Source organism: Pituophis catenifer, unplaced genomic scaffold (assembly GCF_029215685.1).
Source record: "Pituophis catenifer annectens isolate HBS135680 unplaced genomic scaffold, rPitCat1.0.hap2 SCAF_1, whole genome shotgun sequence".
NCBI lineage: Eukaryota > Metazoa > Chordata > Lepidosauria > Squamata > Colubridae > Pituophis > Pituophis catenifer.
The window spans coordinates 20,651,815-20,671,884 of NW_027256881.1; the positions used below are offsets into that span (position 1 = coordinate 20,651,815).

A 20,070-nucleotide genomic window follows, 5' to 3' on the forward strand; every position below is an offset into this window, starting at 1 on the left:
CTTGCTTTTTTCACTGTTGAATTTCATTTCGTTAGATAGCGCCCAATGTTCAAGTCTGTCAAGATCCTTCTGTATCTTGAGCCTATCTTAAAGTCTTAAAGCTGCCAAGTTTGAAGTCCTCTGAATTAGTTCAATTGGACCTTCACATGTGGACCTGATCTTTCATGCCTGACAAGATCTTTATAAACCTCTTCTCTAAAAGGGAGGACCCATCCTTCCCAGCTTTATGTCACCTGCAAACATTGTGACTTAAACATTGCAAACTGGTGGCAAGGCTTTTAGGGGCCAGAAGGCACAGTTGGAGGTCCACATTTATGTCCCTGTGGATTAATAGACTCATTTTAGTTTGATAAAGCTTGCAGAAGGAACATCTTGATTTATACTTGGAAATACCCTAAAAGAACTGGGCAAGACATCCCAGGTTAAGCAGTATTTGACTATTAGGAGGTCCCATAGCTACTATATTTCAGTTCCATGATGGGATGACACTCTTGTTCCTTGTAGCAACTCACCCGTTTCAGTTTATCTTCCTTGCTTTTCCGTTGCTGTTCTTCAATCCTTGCTTCTCGTTTAACATCATCACCAATTTTTATTAGAAGTGACATTTCTTTTTTTTTCCATTCCTGAAAACCAAAAATTGAGCTATTGGTTGCTATCTCTCTCTGAGGGTTGCTATCTATTCCAGGATAGCTATTGTTACTGATTTTTTGTATGCTTTCAGACAGTTTAGTAATAATCTTACCCACCAATGCCTATCAGATTTATTGGATTATAAATCCTACATATTCTGGCTAGAAATCTAGGACTTGATGAATAACAACCAATTTCTAACCCGTATAGGATTACAATTACAGTAGGTTATCTATGATCTATCTTGAACAGTGGTATTGCAAGATTTGAAGACAGCTCCATAATTTTCCTTTTGCTTAAAATTACATATTACTACTTTTATTTATTTATTTTTAATATGTGTTTTTTTTTTTTTTTTAATTTGATTTATATGCCGCCCTTCTCCGGAGACTCAGGGCGGCTTACAGTGCATTAAGCAAAGGTTGAGCACTCTCTTAACTGAAGCCCTGAAACCAAGGAGGATCCATCATTAGCCACATCCTGAATTATGGTTTGTTTGTTTATTTAAATAAGAAATATATTTTATTTAAATAAAAACTGTTAGCAGAGCCAGAGTGAAAGTGATGAACAATCTGACAAACAACCAATCATGTAGTCCTAATGGTAATCCCTCAGATCACTAGGCTTTTCACAGAGAAAAATCCATGGTCACAAGGAAGAAAAACTTAACTTCTCCCCCTTCTTCCCAATGCCCAACACCAGGGGTGGCAAACCAATGACACACCAAGACATTTCGGGTGGCATGCCAACCAGTGGTGGGATTCAAAAATTTTTACTACCGGTTCTGTGGGTGTGGCTTGGTGGGCGTGGCAGGGGAAGGATACTGTAAAATCTCCATTCCCTCCCCACTCCAAGGGAAGGATACTACAAAATCCCCATTTCCTCCCAATCAGCTGGGACTTGGGAGGCAGAGAATAGATGGGGGTGGGGCCAGTCAGAGGTGGCATCTACCGGTTCTCCGAACTACTCAAAATTTCTGCTACTGGTTCTCCAGAACTGGTCAGAATCTGCTGAATGCCACCTCTGGAGTTGATGTGTCAAGAGTCAAGTCAGCCATTTTCCAAATTTTTGACATGTGAAGCCCAAAAGGGTCACCATCATTGCCCCACACCAAGGCAATGAAGGGAGCAAAGGACACTGAAATGAAGATTTACTTACAAGAACACCCATGCTTAAATCATCTGGAAAAAAAATTAATAGCAGCTCTTTTAAGACCAGCCACTTAAAAACAAAAGTAGCTAGTCTTAAAAGAGCCACTATTCACTTTTTCCAGATGATTTAAGCATGGGTGTTCTTGATGGTATATTTTTTGTGCATCAGAGTACACCGTAGTACTTTTAAAAGCAGTGAGTTAGGATGCCACAAATCTCTTCAAGGTAATTTTTGCTCCAAAGGAAAACATGGCTCTCTCTTGGAAAACTTAAATCATTTGTGAATCCTTGGAATTTGGATGCTTGAACCCTCCTAGAACAGGGGCTTCAAACTTGATTTCATTGAGGACCGCATCAGGGTTGTGTTTTTTTAACAGTAACAGAGTTGGAAGGGACCTTGGAGGTCATCTAGTCCAATCCCCTGCTCACCCAGGAGATGGGCGTGGCTGGGGTGGGTGTGACCAGTTCGACATCACTTGTGTCAGGGGCACCTGTGGTGGCCCGAGCGCTCTGCCAGTGAAAATGGGCCCCCAACCTCTGTTTTTGGCTGTGATGGACTCCTGCAATCCTCTGCAGCAAAAACAGAGCTCGGGAGGGCTGTCCCCGAGCTCTGTTTTTGCTGGCAGGGGGTTGTAGGAGGCCGTCGCAGCCAAAAGCAGAGCTCAGGAGCCTGTTTTTGCTGGCAGAGGCACCGCGGGCCGGTGCTTCGCTGTTTCCAGGGTGTCCCTGTGGGCCAGATCTAAGCACCCCACGAGCTGGACCCAGCTTCTGAGCCTTGAGTTTGACATCCCTGTCCTAGAATTTTGTAGGTGGAGTTATTCCATTTTTAGCCAATCAGCCAATATTATCAGCCAATAAGGATGTCCTAAAAAAACCAGGCTTAAAAATAAACATCGAGTGCTTACGCAATGCCGTAAAACATCCAACATTCAACATGGCTGCTATATGAGCTTTTCCTATTCCCTTCTGCCCCAGACATATTACCTCTTCCATTTTCTTACGAAGCAGAAGCTGCTTTCTCTTCTCAGCCCCCTGCTTCTTTTTGTCTTCTTGAGCCAAACTGAGGCGACGGTTCTCTTCAGCGAGCTCTTCAAGTTTTTCCAGTTCTTGGTTAATTAGATCTAAATATCTTTATTTTTAGAAAAGAAACATGAAGAATTAAAAGTCTGAGATCCCATCTGAGATTCAAACTACATCCCCTTCTCTTAGATTTTGGAATATATATATGGTAGAGAGTAAAGAGGATGGCCTTGAAGGAGGGTGCATCAGTTACTACGGCAACGAGTAGATAAACATTCTTGAAACCTCTATGAGGACGGAGGGTTACAAAAACTTCCCAGACAGGCAATCCCTAATTCACATGATATATAAGAAAAGAAGAAGCAGATGCCTACTTGCCAGATTTTGCTACTACTGTATATTTAATCTTAATAAAAGTAGTGTCAGGTCTACATGGCCTCTGTTTCTTGGTCTGATCCACCTTCTAGGGCTGACAGATACTCACCAATTGTCCTATCAATTATTATATCCCCTAAGCTACCACCAGCCTTCAAGTCTGAGATTTGAAACTATTCTGTTGACCTTTACCTTGCTAATACAATACTATGATTCCTTCACAAATATTTACTTATGGTTATAACCCTGTTTTATTTATGAAGTTGTTACAATTTGAAGAGTTTGCAAAGACTCTGAATCATAAAGTAATCACATGAGCTGCATTTATACAATATAGAAGGCTAAAATATCAATGGCTAGCTTGTGGTTAAATAGCCTAAGGGCCTTTCTGAACTACAAAGTGCTATCCAGGTCTCCTGGAATCAGAAAGTGCAGCAGTTCTTTGCTGTCCCCATTGCTGATCTCTATCTTGTATCTATGGGTTTTGTTCCTAGCTTTGCCTTGATTTGGGGGTGAGTTATCTGAGATAGGCAAAGATATTGGTTTATCATTCTAATTCTACTCTCCTCCCTGTTCCAAATGCACTGGCTTGTAATTAGGACTGAATTGTTATGGAATTATGGGACCAAACAACATTCCTGGGTCAGCCAGAGACAGTTTTATTGCGCAGTTTCAGAACCAGATTTGTATCTGCAATTCTGAACAAAGAAGAGCTCTGATACAACTGCTTTTATACATCTCCAAGACAAAGATTTTGCGAGCACAGCAGTTTTCCATATATGGTTAACATACATTTGTTACATTATAATTGACACTTCCTAATTACTAAATTCTTTCATTATTTTCTAGTTCATGAGATTATTTTAGCTAAACAACCTTCCTCAATTCTGTGTTTGCTGATGAGTAGATTCATGACTGCTTTTGGATAATAATTAATTTTTTGTTTCAGATGGATGTCTCTGCATCCTTGACAGATAGGCCCCTCGGAAGATATATATTACATATGGATGTCCTTGCATCCTTGCATCCTTGACAGCTAGACCCCTCAAAAGATATATATTACCAAGAATGGAATTTAGCTGACCTAGTGTAATTTCTAAACAAGCACATTTCTTTCTTTATAATAATGTAAATAAAGAGGGTCCTTCAGTGTTCATATAGCTGATCCTGTACTATTCCTACATCATTCACATTAGAATGACTGAGGCTTTTATTTATTTATTTATTTATAGATAAAAGAAAGGGTGATATATGGGAAGAAGAGATCTTTTGTTGAAATGTCAGAGAAGATGATAAGTTACTGAAATTGTTTGCACTTGTCTTGATGAAGGGGGAAGTCATTTCTTTATATAGCTTTATTTTTTTATTTTTCTCTATACTTTTTGTTTTTTATATTTTTCTTAGTTTGTGTTTTTTTAATCTTTGTAATTGTAAACTTTAATAAAAAAAATTATTATTAAAAGAAAGAGAACAAGGGTTAAAAGGACTGAGCATTTTTAGTCCAAAGAAGAGAATGCTAAGAGGAGACATGACAGCAGTCTTCCAATAATTAATGAATGGCCACAGAGAAGGACTGGGAATTTATTTTCTGTACTGCCTGAGGGTAGAAAAAGAACCTTAGCTGTCAGATGTAAATGCCTTATTCTCTAATGTGTAAATAATGTATATATGGAACATCAGGGGTTAACTTATTCTTTGGACTTTAATGTATTCATAATTTACCACTCCCATTCCTGGCTCCACCCCTTGTATATATAAGGAGCCATCCTCCCCATTTTCCTTGCTTCTATCTTGAATATTCAGCGAATATAGAATGCCTATTATGATTAAAGAGAAATATATTTAAATCTCTAACTTCTATTATCTTTATTGAGTCTGATCCTGAAAATATTGCAACAAGCTGGTAGCAGAGGATGGTTAATTGACTCAATAAGTAATTAAAAATGTCCAAGAAAGATAGGCCCAACACCAGGGCCTACAGCAAAGAAATAGAAACTGATCAAGAGATGATCAACGAATCCACTAATGCGATTTCGAGAGAATCCGAAGAATACACCACTGAAGAAGAAGAACTGATGAGTGAAAACAACGACCAGGAAGAAATTGAGATAGAAAATAACGAACTCAGGTCAGAGATATTAAAGATACTAAAAAGCCAAAAGAATGATGAAAGCCTCATCGCGGACCTCCAGGAGATGCTGAGGAACAGCGGAGCAGCGAGAGAGAAAAACGTCATTAAAGAAAAACCCAAAGATCAAAAAACTGTGAGTGAAATGACTACTGAGAAAATAGTTGTAAAAAAGAAAAGATGTGACCTCGCGCGAAATTTTGAATGGCAGCCATCTTGGTTTCAACGAACTTCAAAAGAGAGTGAAGCAGAGCCAATCAAAACGCTCAGTTCAAAATTTCTGGCGCGAAAAACGCTATCAGACGAAGAAAGTGAAAAAGAAGTCTCAAACTCTTCAGATGAACCAAAATCAGAAAGTGAAGACGATTTAACAAAGTCTCAAGTAAAGTCAGCAATGAAAACGCTTTTTGCTGCTTTTGGGCCAAGATTGAAAATCTCCAAGACATCAACGAAGAAGCAAGAAATCAAACCGACAACTCAAGACCTGCACGCTCCCATCCTGACTTCGAAAACGACGACACCCGAGCCCAGAGAGCCATGCCGATTCCGTCCTACACCGCAGACAGAATCGAGTGCCAGCGCACACAAGAGAAAGAGAAGAACCGTCGCCATCACCAAAGCCCCAAAAACCGAGCCAGAGACCGACTCATCTGAAGAGGAGCGGATCGAGAGAGCTGAAATGGAGAGAACCTTCCACAACGGCGCCAAAGAAGAAATGAGCAACGCGCATGTGCAAAACTACGTAGACGGCCCCGAAAGACTTGAACTGGCCAGAGAACCGCGCAGACTCGTTACAAGCATCCCAATGCCGTTCTGTAATTTCCTGCACTTGAGAGACCACGGACTGCCTCAGGTTGTAAGTAATGGACAAAATAATGTGGGGAACTTACCCAGTGACTTCCCAAAACTTAGAGTTGATGGCATTAATTTACAAGAGTGGTACCAACAGCTTCAGGTTATTTTCATGAAAGAAAATTTACTATTCTTTATAACTAGTCCTCCAAGAAGACCTTGGACTTTAAAAACAGATTGTTTACATCATAGAGCATTTTTCATAATAATTTCTAGCGTGTCTCCTGCAATGTATCATAGCATCAAACCAAACCTAACTGTATCAGAAATAATTCAATGCATGTTTAATCTATTTCACAGCGATAGCGTAGCCACAACCACAAGAATGTCTAAGGATTTCTTTTCTTCTAGAGTGAGACCAGGGGTTTCTATAAGTGAGCATTTGATAAATCTAAACAAAATAAGAGCTGAGCTGCAATTGAGGGGGGAAGTGATTTCAGATCAAACAATGAAAAGTGTTATTATCAATTCACTTGATCCATCATGGGATAGCTTTATGTCACACTTAGATACCATTAATTTGGGATATTTATCAATAGAAAGTCTATCTAACAAATTGATAGCAGAAGACAATTCAAGAAAAAATCGTTCCAGTAACCAAACAGAACACAAATCTTTTAGGAAAGTAGTCTTTCAAGATAAATATAATGAGGCCTTTAGATGCCACAATTGTGGATCCAGGGAACACAGTAGAAGAGACTGTCCCAAAGTCCCAAGGGAGAGACATAGGCCAGAATATAGGAGCAAATACAATTACAGACAATCTTCCACAGATAGACACAAATATAGAAGTCCACCAAATTACAGAGAAAGTAGAGGGGGTAGAGAAAATTCAAAAGAGAGAAAATCTGGGTCACTAAATGGGCTAAATAAACAAGACAGCACCAGAACACAACAAGATGAGAACAATAATTGGCTTATTGATTCTGGTGCAACAAATCACACCACTAACAACAAAAGTATATTAACTTCATTTACAGAAGATAAGTTTGTGATAAAGGTAGCTAATCAAGAAAAGGTTCAAGTATTAGGCAGAGGAAATGTGACCTTGCCTGGTTTAGGGAAAATAGAGGGGGTATTATTAATCCCAGAAATACCTCACAACATACTGAGTGCTATAAAACTAAGCAGAGAATCTGACATCAATATAGTTTTCTCAAAGGGGAAAGCAACTATAGAAAAGAACAAAACAAATGTAGGTACTGTGATGATAAAAGGGGGTCTACCCTATCTGATAACCAAAGAAAGATGGTTACATAACATTGATTCAAATATGGAAGATTGTATTGAAGCAGATGATGAAAATGTCAGTAACAGTGACAATGATGAATGTAAAATAACTCATGATAACAAAAATACACACAATGAGAAGAAACCAAAAATAGGTAAACCAATTCATGATGAGTGTGCTCACATCTTACATAGGAAGTTAGGACATGCAAGCTTTCCCGTAGTACAAAAAATGACTGAACACGCAGAAGGTGTCAAAATAAAAAATTGTGAAAATTATTTGGAATGCTCAGTATGTAAATCCACCAAACTAAAAACCAGTCCCAGACCAAAAAAATCTAACAGATCAACTAACAATATTTTTGATTTGGTACATATGGACTTAGTTGGTCCATTAACTCCATCAATTACCTATAGAAAACGTTACTTCCTAACAATAGTGGATGATTACAGTCGCTATGGTTTTGTTTACACATTAAAGCACAAGGATGAAACCTTTCAGAAATTTAAGGAATTCTACAAACGCATAGAAACACAGCATAATATCAGAATAAAACAAATTATGACAGATAGGGGATGTGAATTCATGTCTAAAGAATTCTCCCAATGGTTAAAGGATAGAGGGATGCTACATTTCACGTCCAATCCATTTTCTGCATTTCAAAATGGGATTGCAGAGAGAAAGAATTCCACACTACAAACCATGATTAGATGCACATTAGAGGATGCTGGTTTAGGCAAACAATTTTGGTCAGAAGCCTTACATTATTCAAATTACACTCAAAATAGAACATGGTCCAGTATTGTGAATAAGACACCATATGAGGTGATGTACAATAGAAAACCCAAATTAGCACACATGCACATATTTGGAGTTACTGCAGACGTACACATACCTAAACAATTGAGAAGAAAGGGAGAAAACGTATCCAGGAGATTAAGATTCATGGGATACGAAACTGGAACCAAAGGGTACAGATTCATTGATAATAATAACAAATTTATAGTATCCAGAACAGCTGTGTTCCATGAGCAGGCCAATTGGTCTAAATTGCACCTTAATGAAATATTTCCTAATAAAAGCAAAGATAATATATCTTGCGAGGAAGGAACAACAGAAAATCAAAATATTAACAAAAGTAAGAACAAAACCAAAACTTGGACAAATAGTCAGCATAAAATAAAGACAGACACATTAACAAAAAAGGAAGCCAGATATTTGCATGACAACCATAGCAAACCTGAAAGAAATATTAGAAACAATAGAAACCAAATACCAAATAAATACAAAGATTACATAATGCATATGGATGGAGAACAAATAACACCTAATACATATGAGGAAGTATTGAAACTTCCCCGTGAAGAAAGAGAAAAATGGGAACTAGCTATGGAAAAAGAGATGGAAAGTTTACAAGAATTAAATGTATTCACACCTGCGATCGCACCTAAGGATAAAACAATTATAGGTACCAGGTGGATTTATAAAATTAAGAATTTGGAAGGAGGTAATACCTTATACAAGGCCAGACTAGTTGCACAAGGTTATGCACAAAAATATCCAGAAGACTATACTGACACTTATTCACCAACAGTGAGAACAGAGAGTGTCAAAACAGCTCTTGTAGTAGCATCTGCACTCAATCTGGACGTGTTTCAATATGACATACAGACTGCATACTTACACGCAAAATTAGATAAGGAAATATATGTAAGAGCACCACACAGTCAATACACTAATAAGAACGAAATTTGGTTATTAAATAAGAGTCTGTACGGATTGAAGCAATCTGGCAAAAGATGGTACGATTGTTTGGTAAAAGTACTTAAGACCATGGATTTCAACGCCACCACTGCTGATAACTGTTTCTTTGTAAAAAAGAGTAATGATCATATTGAATTTGTATTAATTTATGTGGATGATATTTTATATATTGGAAAGCATAAAGAGAGCAGGGAAATCTTTGTAAATAAGTTAAACGAACATTTCTCATTGAAACCACTAGGTAGAGTGAATAAATACCTTGGTGTACAAATTAACAAAACTAAAAGGGGATTCAAACTTACTCAGAAAGATAAAATTATTGAACTCCTAAACAAATGTAACTTAAATAATGCCAAAACATGTGACACACCTATGCAAACTGATTTTCTTAGAAACACTGATGAATCTTCCCCTGAGTTTAAAGACAACACATTTTACAGATCAGTTATAGGTTCACTCCTTTATATATCTAATTGGACTAGGCCAGATATTGCATTACCTCTCAATTTATTGTCAAGATATGTTAGCAAACCAACCTTGTATCATTGGGAAGCTGTCAAAAGAATTTTAAGATATCTGAAAAGTACATTAGATTTTTGTTTAATATTGGAACCAAATAATGACAAAGAACCAAAAATTACTTGTTATGCTGATGCAGATTGGGCTGGTGATACATCATGCAGAAAGAGTACCTCTGGTTATGTTTTTCTATTGAACGATTGTCCAGTTTACTGGTATACTGGTAAACAAGAACTGGTAGCCACTTCTACCACAGAAGCGGAATATGTTTGCTTGTCTAAAGCTGCAAATAACCTTGTATGGTTCAATGATTTGATCACAGATGTTTGGAAGAAACCTACTTTACCATTTATTATGCATGAAGACAATAAAGCGGCCATTGAAATATCTAGATCCGATGCAATTGGACAAAGGTCCAGGCATATTGATATAAAATTTAAGCACGTGAGACAACTATCTCAAGACGGATTCATCAAAGCAATACATTGTGATACTTCTGAACAATTAGCTGATATATTAACAAAACCCTTACCTTCTAAACAACACAAATATTTAACTTCTAAATTATATGTATTATATTGTCCTGAATCTGAATGTAACTGGTGTTGTATAACGAAACGGCATTTAGAGGGGGATTTGTCAGATGTAAATGCCTTATTCTCTAATGTGTAAATAATGTATATATGGAACATCAGGGGTTAACTTATTCTTTGGACTTTAATGTATTCATAATTTACCACTCCCATTCCTGGCTCCACCCCTTGTATATATAAGGAGCCATCCTCCCCATTTTCCTTGCTTCTATCTTGAATATTCAGCGAATATAGAATGCCTATTATGATTAAAGAGAAATATATTTAAATCTCTAACTTCTATTATCTTTATTGAGTCTGATCCTGAAAATATTGCAACATTAGCTTTACAGAGAGAGATCCAAACTCAAAATAAGGAGGAAATTCCTGGCTGTAAGATTTAGGAATAGCTTTTCTCCTAGCACATTGCCTGGATCACTGCCGTATTAACCGGAGCAACCCAGATGGCAGAATCCAACCTATTGCAAGGGGAAACCACAGCTATTTGCATTTTATTTTATTTTATTTTGCTTTTTTCCCCAAGATGTCAGTCCTGGTGTAACGAAGAGAAAGACTAGGGGTGACATGATAGCAGCCTTCTAGGATTTGAGGGGCTGTCACAAAGAAGAGACGATTCACTCATTTTCCAAAGCACCTGAAGGCAGGACAAGAAACAACGGATGGAAACTAACCAAGGAGAGAAGCAACCTGGAATTAAGGAGAAATTTCCTAACAGTGAGGACAATGAACCAGTGGAACAGCTTGCCACAAGAAGTTATGGGTGCTCCATTGGAAGTTTTTAAGAAGAAACTGGACAGTCATTTGTCTGAAACAGTATAGGGTTGAGTATAGGGTAGCTTGAGCAGGGGACTGGACTAGAAGACTTCCAAGGTTCCTTCCAGCTCTATCCTGATTAAATGGAACTAAGGAGAAATTTCCTGACAGAACAATTAACCAGTGGAACTGCTTGCTTCCAGAAGTTGTGGGTGCTCCATCCCTGGAGTTTTTTAAGAAGAGACTGGACAACCATTTGAAATGGCCTAGGGTCTCCCACTTGAGCAGGGAGGTTGACTAGAAGACCTCCAAGGTCCCTTCCAATTCTGTTAAGAGTTGCAGGTAGTCTATCACTGAAGGCTTTCAAACAAAGATTAAGCCAGGGATCTCCAAATTTAGCAACTTTGAGACTTGTGGACTTCAACTCCCAGAATTCCTCAGCCAGCAAAGCTGGCTGAAGAATTCTGGGAGTTGAAGTCCACAAGTCTTAAAGTTACCAAATTTGGAGACCTCTGGATTAAGCAGTCATTCACTTGCAACGGTCTGAAAGTTGCCTCAGGGCTTGGACTACAAGAGCCGGTGATTCTATGATATCACTGGAAATGGGAAAAGGATGGGGATTTTCCCACATAGACCAAAACACACAAGGTACAGTTTCTCTGCATAAAGGTGAAAGGTCAGGTATTGCACAAAAAAAAGAAATAATAATAATGCTCCTAGAAAGAGATGCGATGCTAGAATGCTGATTCCCAGCGCAATTATCCAGGATTGGCTTTACCATTAAGCAAATTGACACAATGACTTTGGAAAACATTTGCTCAGGGAACCCAACAAAGTGCGGGAAAAGAGAACTGTATGTACATCCTCTCTGTTGCATTCTTTACCTGTTTCTCATTACATTCTCTTGCTCCTGTATGGTAGGTCTTTCTTCTTTCAATAGCCAGTCTCGGTATTTTGAGGTTTCTATAGCCTCTGGAAGACCATGAGTGTCTTGCAACTTGGTGACTTGTTTCTCCAGCGTTTTCTGGAAATCAGGTAGGAAACAAAAAGTTTGTGATGAAATTAAGAGTTTGTGCAAGATGTTGCCACCATTTTGACACTGTGATAATGCCACATAGTAGCCTGGCTTAGGGCCAAGGAATATTTATGGTGTAATTTCTTCAGATTAGAATCAGAAAGTCCCCATAGGGCTAGGGTTAAGGTTAGGATGACACTGATTCTCTAAACAAGCTAAATATGTTTTTTGGATGGTTTGAGACCACAAATAATGTTCCAGCAAGGAAGGCTGTTCACCTCCCTGATAAGCAGCTATTCAGGTTTGATACAACCAGTGGTGGGATTCAGCCAGTTCGCACCACTTTGGGAGAACCGGTTGTTAACTTTCGGAGCAGTTTGGCAAACTGATTGTTGGAAGAAATCATTAGGGCAGAGAACCGGTTGTTAAATTACTTGAATCCCACCACTGGATACAACCACTGTTTGGTAGGTCCTGTGGAAAGTCAATATTCGGAAAGCTGCTGGTCTTGATAATATCCTTGGGCGAATACTTAAGGAGTGTGCTGATCAGCTGGCTACTGTTCTCACAGACATCTTCAACCTCTCGTTGCATCAGGCCATGGTTCCATCATGTCTTAAGACTGCAATCATTGTACCAGTGTCCAAAAAGACTATCATCACATGCCTTAATGATTACTGTCCAGTTGCACTCACTTCCATTATGATGAAGTGTTTTGAGAGATTGGTAAAGGACTATATGGTTTCATGCCTTCCCTCTACATTTGACTCATTACAGTTTCCTGTGTCAGATGAGGAGAGCACATCTTTCTCCTTCTGTTCTGGCCACTTTTTTACAAAGGCACAATTGAGAGCATTTTAACAAACTGCATGTTTGGTTTGGTGGCAGCAGTGCCTCAGATAGAAAGTCCATACAGAGAGTGGTAAGGACAGCCGAGAAGATCATAGGAAGCTCGCTTCCTGTTATTCAGGATACTGCTTATAAGCGCTATGTGCTTAGAGCTCAAAGCATTCTCAGAGACCTCACACATTCACTTTACCATCTGTTTCTGTTACTCCCCTCTGGGAAGAGGTTTCAAAGTATTTCCAGTAGGACTACCAGATTCTGTACCAGCTTTGTTCCCTATGCCATCCGTCTGGTAAACTGGCAAGATTCATTTTGCTCGCCATGTACATATCTACATCCGAACTAGACTGTGTTGTTTAATATATGTGGGTATAGGCATAATTTTGTATTTATTTATTTTGTCGTGTTTATATAGTGTATATTATGTAGTATATATTGGTGGAGACCCTTTGAGAGCAATGAAATTTCATTTTAATGTATGCTGATTAGTGTACATTCAAAGTGACAATAAAGTTATTCTAAGTTCTAAGTTCTAAAGCACAGTTTAACTGTGGAAATCACTGCCGGCATGAATGATGAAAACAGCTAACTTGGGGGATTTAAAATGAACATTCATCAGGCCTTCAAAGGCTAGTAATACTGATAACTGTTTATTAAGTTTTGAGTTATGGGCAACATGCTTTATATATTAGTTTCTAGGTAACAACTGCAGAAGTCAGAAAGGAGTATTGCCATTTAATCAAAGGCGATGAGGTCCCCAAATGCATCTAGAAAGTGGGAACAGATGAGCTCTGGGCCTAATCAAGCAGCACTCTTCCTGTGCTGCTTGATTACCAGCTAGATTTTCTAAATAGTACATATTCAATGGATACTAAAACAAGACATTATATTTACAACGTTCTTGTTAGCATAGGATGAAATTTCAAGTGGTTCCAGGACTTACTTGTTCTCTTAGGTAGTGTTTTTCAAACTCCAGCTTGCGGGAGGTCAGATACTGTCTATATTCATTAAATTCCTTCAAGGTGCACACAACCTAAATAACAAAAGGTGAGAAAATAGCAGCTTGTATTGAGCAGCTTACCAAGCTAGTTTAATGCTTATCATTGCGGGACCATCAGAAATACAAAAGGAGAAGCCTAATCCAAAATATATCTAGGCCTTGTTTCTGATAAATACAGTTAATGTGTTTGTCCCAAAGGTGCTTTTTCAAAAAGTATATATTTATATTTATATTTATATATTTATATTTATTAAATTTTTATACCACCCCCTCTCCCGAAGGACTCGGGGCGGTGAACAGCCAAGGTTAAAAAACATACAATATAAACATTAAAATACATTTAAAACAAAATTAAATCCAAAATGGCTCCCCAATTTAAAACGCCTTACCCATAACCCTATAATTAAAACAAATTTAAAATTTCCACATTAAAAGGGGGAAGATTTAGGCCAGGCCAGCTTGATGAAATAGAAGAGTCTTAAGCGCGCGGTGGAAGGTGCGCAGATCCGGAATCCTCCGTATCTCCGGGGGGAGCTCGTTCCAGATCGTAGGTGCCCCCACAGAGAAGGCTCTCCCCCTAGGGGCCGACAGCCGACATTGTTTGGCCGACGGCACCTGGAGGAGCCCCTCTCTATGTGAGCGTACTGGCCGGTGGGAGGCTATTGGTGGTAGCAGGCGGTCCCTTGAGTAACCAGGTCCTAAGCCATGGAGCGCTTTAAAGGTGATAACCAGAACCTTGAAGCACACCCGGAAGACCACCGGGAGCCAGTGCAGCTCGCGCAGGAGAGGTGTTACATGGGAACTCCACGTCGCTCCCATAACCCCCCGCGCCACCGCACTCTACGCCAGTTGGAGCCTCCGAGTGCACCTCAAGGGGAGCCCCATGTAGAGAGCGTTGCAATAGTCCAGACGAGAGGTAACGAGGGCATGAGTGACTGTGCGTAGGGAGTCCCGATCTAGAAAGGGACGCAACTGGCGGATCAGGCGAACCTGATGAAAAAGTAACTAGACTTTCTTGTTTTTCTTTGGAGACGTTTCGCTTCTCATCCAAGAAGCTTCTTCAGCTCTTCAAAGAGAAACAGGAAAGTCCAGTTGCCTCTTGAAAAAACACTTTTGGGACAACCATGACCTGGATGACTGGAGCTCCATAGACATTTAATGTGTTTGTTTAAAATGTCGGTCTTATTTTCTTAATATATTTTATATGCCTCATACTCAATGGTGGAATTCAAATTTTTTTATTACAGGTTCTGTGGGTGTGGCTTGGTGGGCGTGGCAGGGGAAGGATACTGCAAAATCTCCATTTCCACCCCACTCCTGGGGGAAGGATACTGAAAAATCTCCATTCCCACCCCACTCCTGGGGGAAGGATACTGAAAAATCCCCATGCCCTCCCCACTCCTGGGGGAAGGATATTGCAAAATCTCCATTCCCACCCCACTCTGGGACCAGCCAGAGGTGGTATCTGCCGGTTCGCCAAACCACTCAAAATTTCTGCTGTCAGAATAAATATTCTCAAAATGTTTGAAAACCCCTCTGATAAGCAAAGTCAATGAGGAAGCCAGATTCACTTACCAACCATGTTACTAATTTAGCAACTGCAGTGACTCACTTAACAACTGTGGAAAGAAAGGTTGAAAAACTGGGCAAAACTCATCTCACTTGGCAATGGAAATTTGGGGCTCAATTTTGGTCATAAATCAAGGAGTTAGGTTTAATTGGAATTTAAACAATCTAATTGTGCATAGGATCATATTCTGGAATCTGGTTTCCCCATTAATTTTGCTTATCAGAAGGCTGCAAAAGGTGGAGCGTATGATCCTCAGTACACTGCAATCATCATAAATATAAGTGAGTTGCCAAGCATCCGAATCATATTCTGGAATCAGAATATGTTAATACTATATATTTACGCTGGTAGCTTAAGGCATAGCTGTGTGATAAAGTTCATGGACAGTTATACAGACGTGCTACTGTACCAATGGACTTATATTTACAATGGACTATTCAGACATGCCAAATGTCATTTAGTATTTGCAACAATCATGATTATATGCATTATTAGGTCACAGATTGTTAGAGGTTGAGGGGTCATTAAGACTATCAAACGTTCTGTACAGGAGTCCAATATCACTGAAAGGCAATAGAACATTTCCCTTAATATAGAGAATAGAGCTTATCGTGGCTTAAGACATGAGCTCTAGAGTTGGATACACCTTTTAAAGGCAGCAATCTTCATTTTTGTGCAAATTAACATGAATCGTCCAGTGATCAAAAAATGGAAAGGGAAAATGAATTGATGCCAAAATCCAGAATAAGAACGGTTCTTTGAAAACGTGAATGAATGTATGCCCACCAGCCTATGTACTTGCATGGCATTCTGAGTCAAATTAAAAATATCTGAAACCAACGTGAAATATATCAATATGTCTAACATTAAAAGAAAATAATTTTGCGTAAAACATGTTGTTTTCCAAAATCATTGAGTAAAACATACCTAAAACCATAAGGTGCTCAGCACAAGCCACAACTGTGCTGGTGGTTTGTGTTAAGCATAAGTGACAAGAATAGGTGACAAGGATAAAATGCCTAAGTATCAGATTACGTATTGTTTTCAATCTGTAAACCAGGAATATCTGTTGAGTATGTCAGAATTCAGGAAAAACAGACTTGGATGTGTTAGCATGTATTCTGCATCTGTTTGCAGGATTGCAAGATTGCAAGGACCTACACAAGGTCCAGTTTAGGACTCTCTTGAGAATTTTCCAAGAGTTAGAAGATAAAGAAAATGTGTGTGTGCAGACATTGAAGGCACCCACGGATAGCAGCACCAAGTTCAAAGTTTGTATTTAACATCAGACTTCAGAATAAGACTGTCTAACTGTAATATTTACCGCTGTTTAGTTCAGGGTCTATTTTTTCTTCTACCATGTTACTGATTGTTGCTTTAGTAACTTTAATAGAAGACAGAATGGGCACAAACTTACTTTGTTTTTGTCAGTGATCAGGCCAGACTTTTTCAGTCTCTGCAGATTGTCTTTACGCTTGTAGTAAGCACGCAAGTGGGGGTCATGAAGACTTTTGTATTTGGGGGCCATGATCTTACAGTATGGGTCACTCAGATCAAAAGTAGCTGATGGCTGATAAAGCTGAAAGAAACACAAAAGATTGATGAGAACAAAGAAAGTTGGCATACCATATAACCTATTGGGATCCTCCCCTGGGAAAAAACCCCACCATGCTTGATCTATCAATTACTTCAGAGGAAATACAAAGAAATATTATGTTATGCTAGGAAAGAACCTAAGGAAAAAAAATACATATAAAAGCATGCCAAAGAGTCTCTCTTTGAGGCAGATGCGTGGTTTAGAAATATGATAGATGATAAATAGATAGATAGACAGACAGACAGACAGATAAGATAGATATCCTGTTTTCCCGAAAATAAGACCTTCCCCGAAAATAAGACCTAGCCTGATTTTAGTGTGTTCCTAATATAAGCCCTACCCCAAAATAAGCCCTAGTTAAGGTTGTCTGCAATGGGGTGGGTGTGGAAAGCACCGGAGGCAACAAGGGCACAGGGGCTGATGGTGTCCAGCAGCAGCTGCAGTCTGCACAGTGCAGGTGAGTTGATTATCTGTCCAAGCAGAAGGTGGGCGTAGAGGCGGGGGAGGAGGCATGCAATCTGGACGCACCACACAGGATGCAGGAAATCTAAGTGTTGATGGGTCAGAGCAGACAGGTGGCCGTGGGAGGCTCGTCTTCACACGGCAACACCAGCAGCAGACAGAGGCAGAGGCGCAGGGGGGAAGGCAGGTGATCCTGGTGCACCACACGAGCAAACCAAGAAACATGAAGACGAGCCTCACACAGCCACCCATCCACTCTGTCCCACCATCTCTCAGCTTGCTTGCTCCATTGCAACCATGAGCAATGGGCCGTGGGCCGGCGGCCATGCAGGGTCTTGCTGGATGGGGTTACCAAAGCCACAGCTGCGAGGCAAGGCAGGTGTCAGGGCATGGATGGCCTGGCTGCGGGGACCTGAGGTAAACCGGTGCTGGGTGCATGGGGCAGCTCCATCCCCTGCGTCACAGCAGTGGCACTGGCGCACTGCGTGACCTCCTGCCCTGTTGTGGCTGTGAGCAAGCAGAAGTAGTGGGCCTCCTGTACAGTAGGAAAAAAAATAAGACATCCCCCGAAAAGAGAGGGGGGGGAGGGGGAGAGAGAGAGAGAGAATTCCCACACTGGTTTTTACTAAGAAAGGTAGCTTCAAGAGAGAGGAAAGTGGCAGGAAACAGACGAATTAAGGGTTCTTTCCCACTTTTACTTCTGAATTTCTTTCTCAGGATAGTTTCAATTATTTTAAAATAACACTGGGACACTTCTACAAGTTTTCATGCAACATGCCCCATAAAAATGGTTTCTTGTTGCATGCTTTTGTATTTTGTGTTCACAACATTTTATGGAAAGCAGAACTGGGATAGTCTCTCTTCACCTTTTCACCCAAATGTGTTCTGTAAAACATGGTATTGGAGCCAGGCAGAAGTGGGATCTTGGTGAAAAGTGGCATGTCCAGAATTTGATTGGGTCCTACAACTGGCATCTGTTTCCCAGGACCCAACTAGAAAAGAAAAAAACATAGAGGAAGCATGTTATTCATTATCTGTTTTGCATAACTCAGCAGCAATTTGCTTTAGTATTTTAACATCTCCAAGAATATGCACAAGTTTTGGTCTTGGTTTGATTTGATTTGATCTCCCCTTCCAAGCCAGAGCTAGTTTGTATGAGTTTGTTTATCAAATGTATTTGCCACCATCTCATGGTTCAGGTGACTCTGAGCAACTTACACCAAAATAAAATTCACAAGCATTCAACGATTATATGTCATGCAGCTTGCATAACAATGGTGTTACATGTGTCATATTAGGGGCCTTCAAAACTCTCTGCACCAATGCATTCTGGATCAATTGTACCTTCTAAATACTCTTCAAAGGTAGCAGAACAGAATAACAGAGTTGGAAGGGTCCTTGGAGGTCTTCTAGTCCAACCCCCTGCTTAGGCAGGAACCCCTACACCACTTCAGACAAATAGTTATCCAATATCTTCTTTAAAACTTCCAGTGTTGGAGTATTCACAACTTCTGGAGGAAGTTGTTCCAGTGATTCATTGTTCTAACTGTCAGGAAATTTCTCCTTAATTCTAGGCTGCTTCTCTCGATTAGTTTCCACCCATTGCTTCTTGTCCTGCCCTCAGGTGCTTTGGAGAATAGTTGGACTCCCTCTTCTTTGTGGCAGCCCCTGAGATATTGGAACACTGCTATCATGTCTCCCCTAGTCCTTCTTTTCATTAAACTAGACATACCCAATTCCTGCAACCATTCTTCATGTTTTGGCCTCCAGTCTCCTGATCATCTTTGTTGCTCTTCTCTGCACTCTTTCTAGAGTCTCCACATCTTAGCAGTAGAATGTGTTGCAATAATCCAAGTATGAGATGTCCAGGGCTAAGCGCAGAGCCTCAAAATCCAGAAAAGAGTGCAATTTGCGCACCACACAAAGTTGTGTGGAAGGTCTCCTATCCATGACTGTCAGGAGAACCCACAAGTTGCACACTGGGTCTATCTGGGATAGTGCCACCCCATCCAGAACTAATGGTGATACGCCTCCAGATTCCAAGGCTCTGCATACCCACAGCCACTCCATCTCACCAAGGTTCAGTTGAAGCCTGTTGTCCCCCATTCAGGCCCCCACAGCCTCCAGGCTCTGCAAATTTTCAGAACTCAACTGTATGTACTGCATCTTTTCCCCCATTTCATTCCTCTTTTCTTCCAAAAGCTCAGACAACATCCAATTTTTCCTTGTCATAGATTACTTGGCTATTGGGACTTTATAAATTTTGATTATTTTTTACACATTTCTGAAAAGGCTCTATTTGTCCGGAGGGGGGGGGGAAATATTTATTTCTTGGTCCCAAATAAATCCCACTATATTTATGCCTTTTATATGAATAAATATTTCAGGGGAATTTACAGACACTTTGCTTGGCTTCTGCCAGACACCAAGTCCCACCTATTTTTTTAATATTTTCAATAGTTTTAATTAAAACAAACATAAAATCTAATATTCATCAATACACCACCTCTCAATTTTAGAAACAAAGTATACGACATAAATATCATTGTACAGAAAGACTGCAT

General features: G+C 39.8%; 1 protein-coding gene across 1 annotated transcript in view; it reads right to left on the reverse strand.

Annotated features, from left to right (window-relative positions):
- The window catches only part of FSIP2 (fibrous sheath interacting protein 2), a 68,473-nt gene that overhangs the window by 46,672 nt on the left and 1,731 nt on the right, over positions 1-20,070 (reverse strand). The window contains exons 2-7 of the mRNA XM_070931973.1: positions 18,373-18,498; positions 16,865-17,026; positions 13,821-13,910; positions 11,901-12,040; positions 2,766-2,910; positions 513-623 (exon numbers count right to left, since the gene is read on the reverse strand). Coding sequence (XP_070788074.1) covers positions 513-623; positions 2,766-2,910; positions 11,901-12,040; positions 13,821-13,910; positions 16,865-17,026; positions 18,373-18,498 — 774 coding nt within the window. The remainder of the gene's footprint in view (positions 1-512; positions 624-2,765; positions 2,911-11,900; positions 12,041-13,820; positions 13,911-16,864; positions 17,027-18,372; positions 18,499-20,070) is intronic.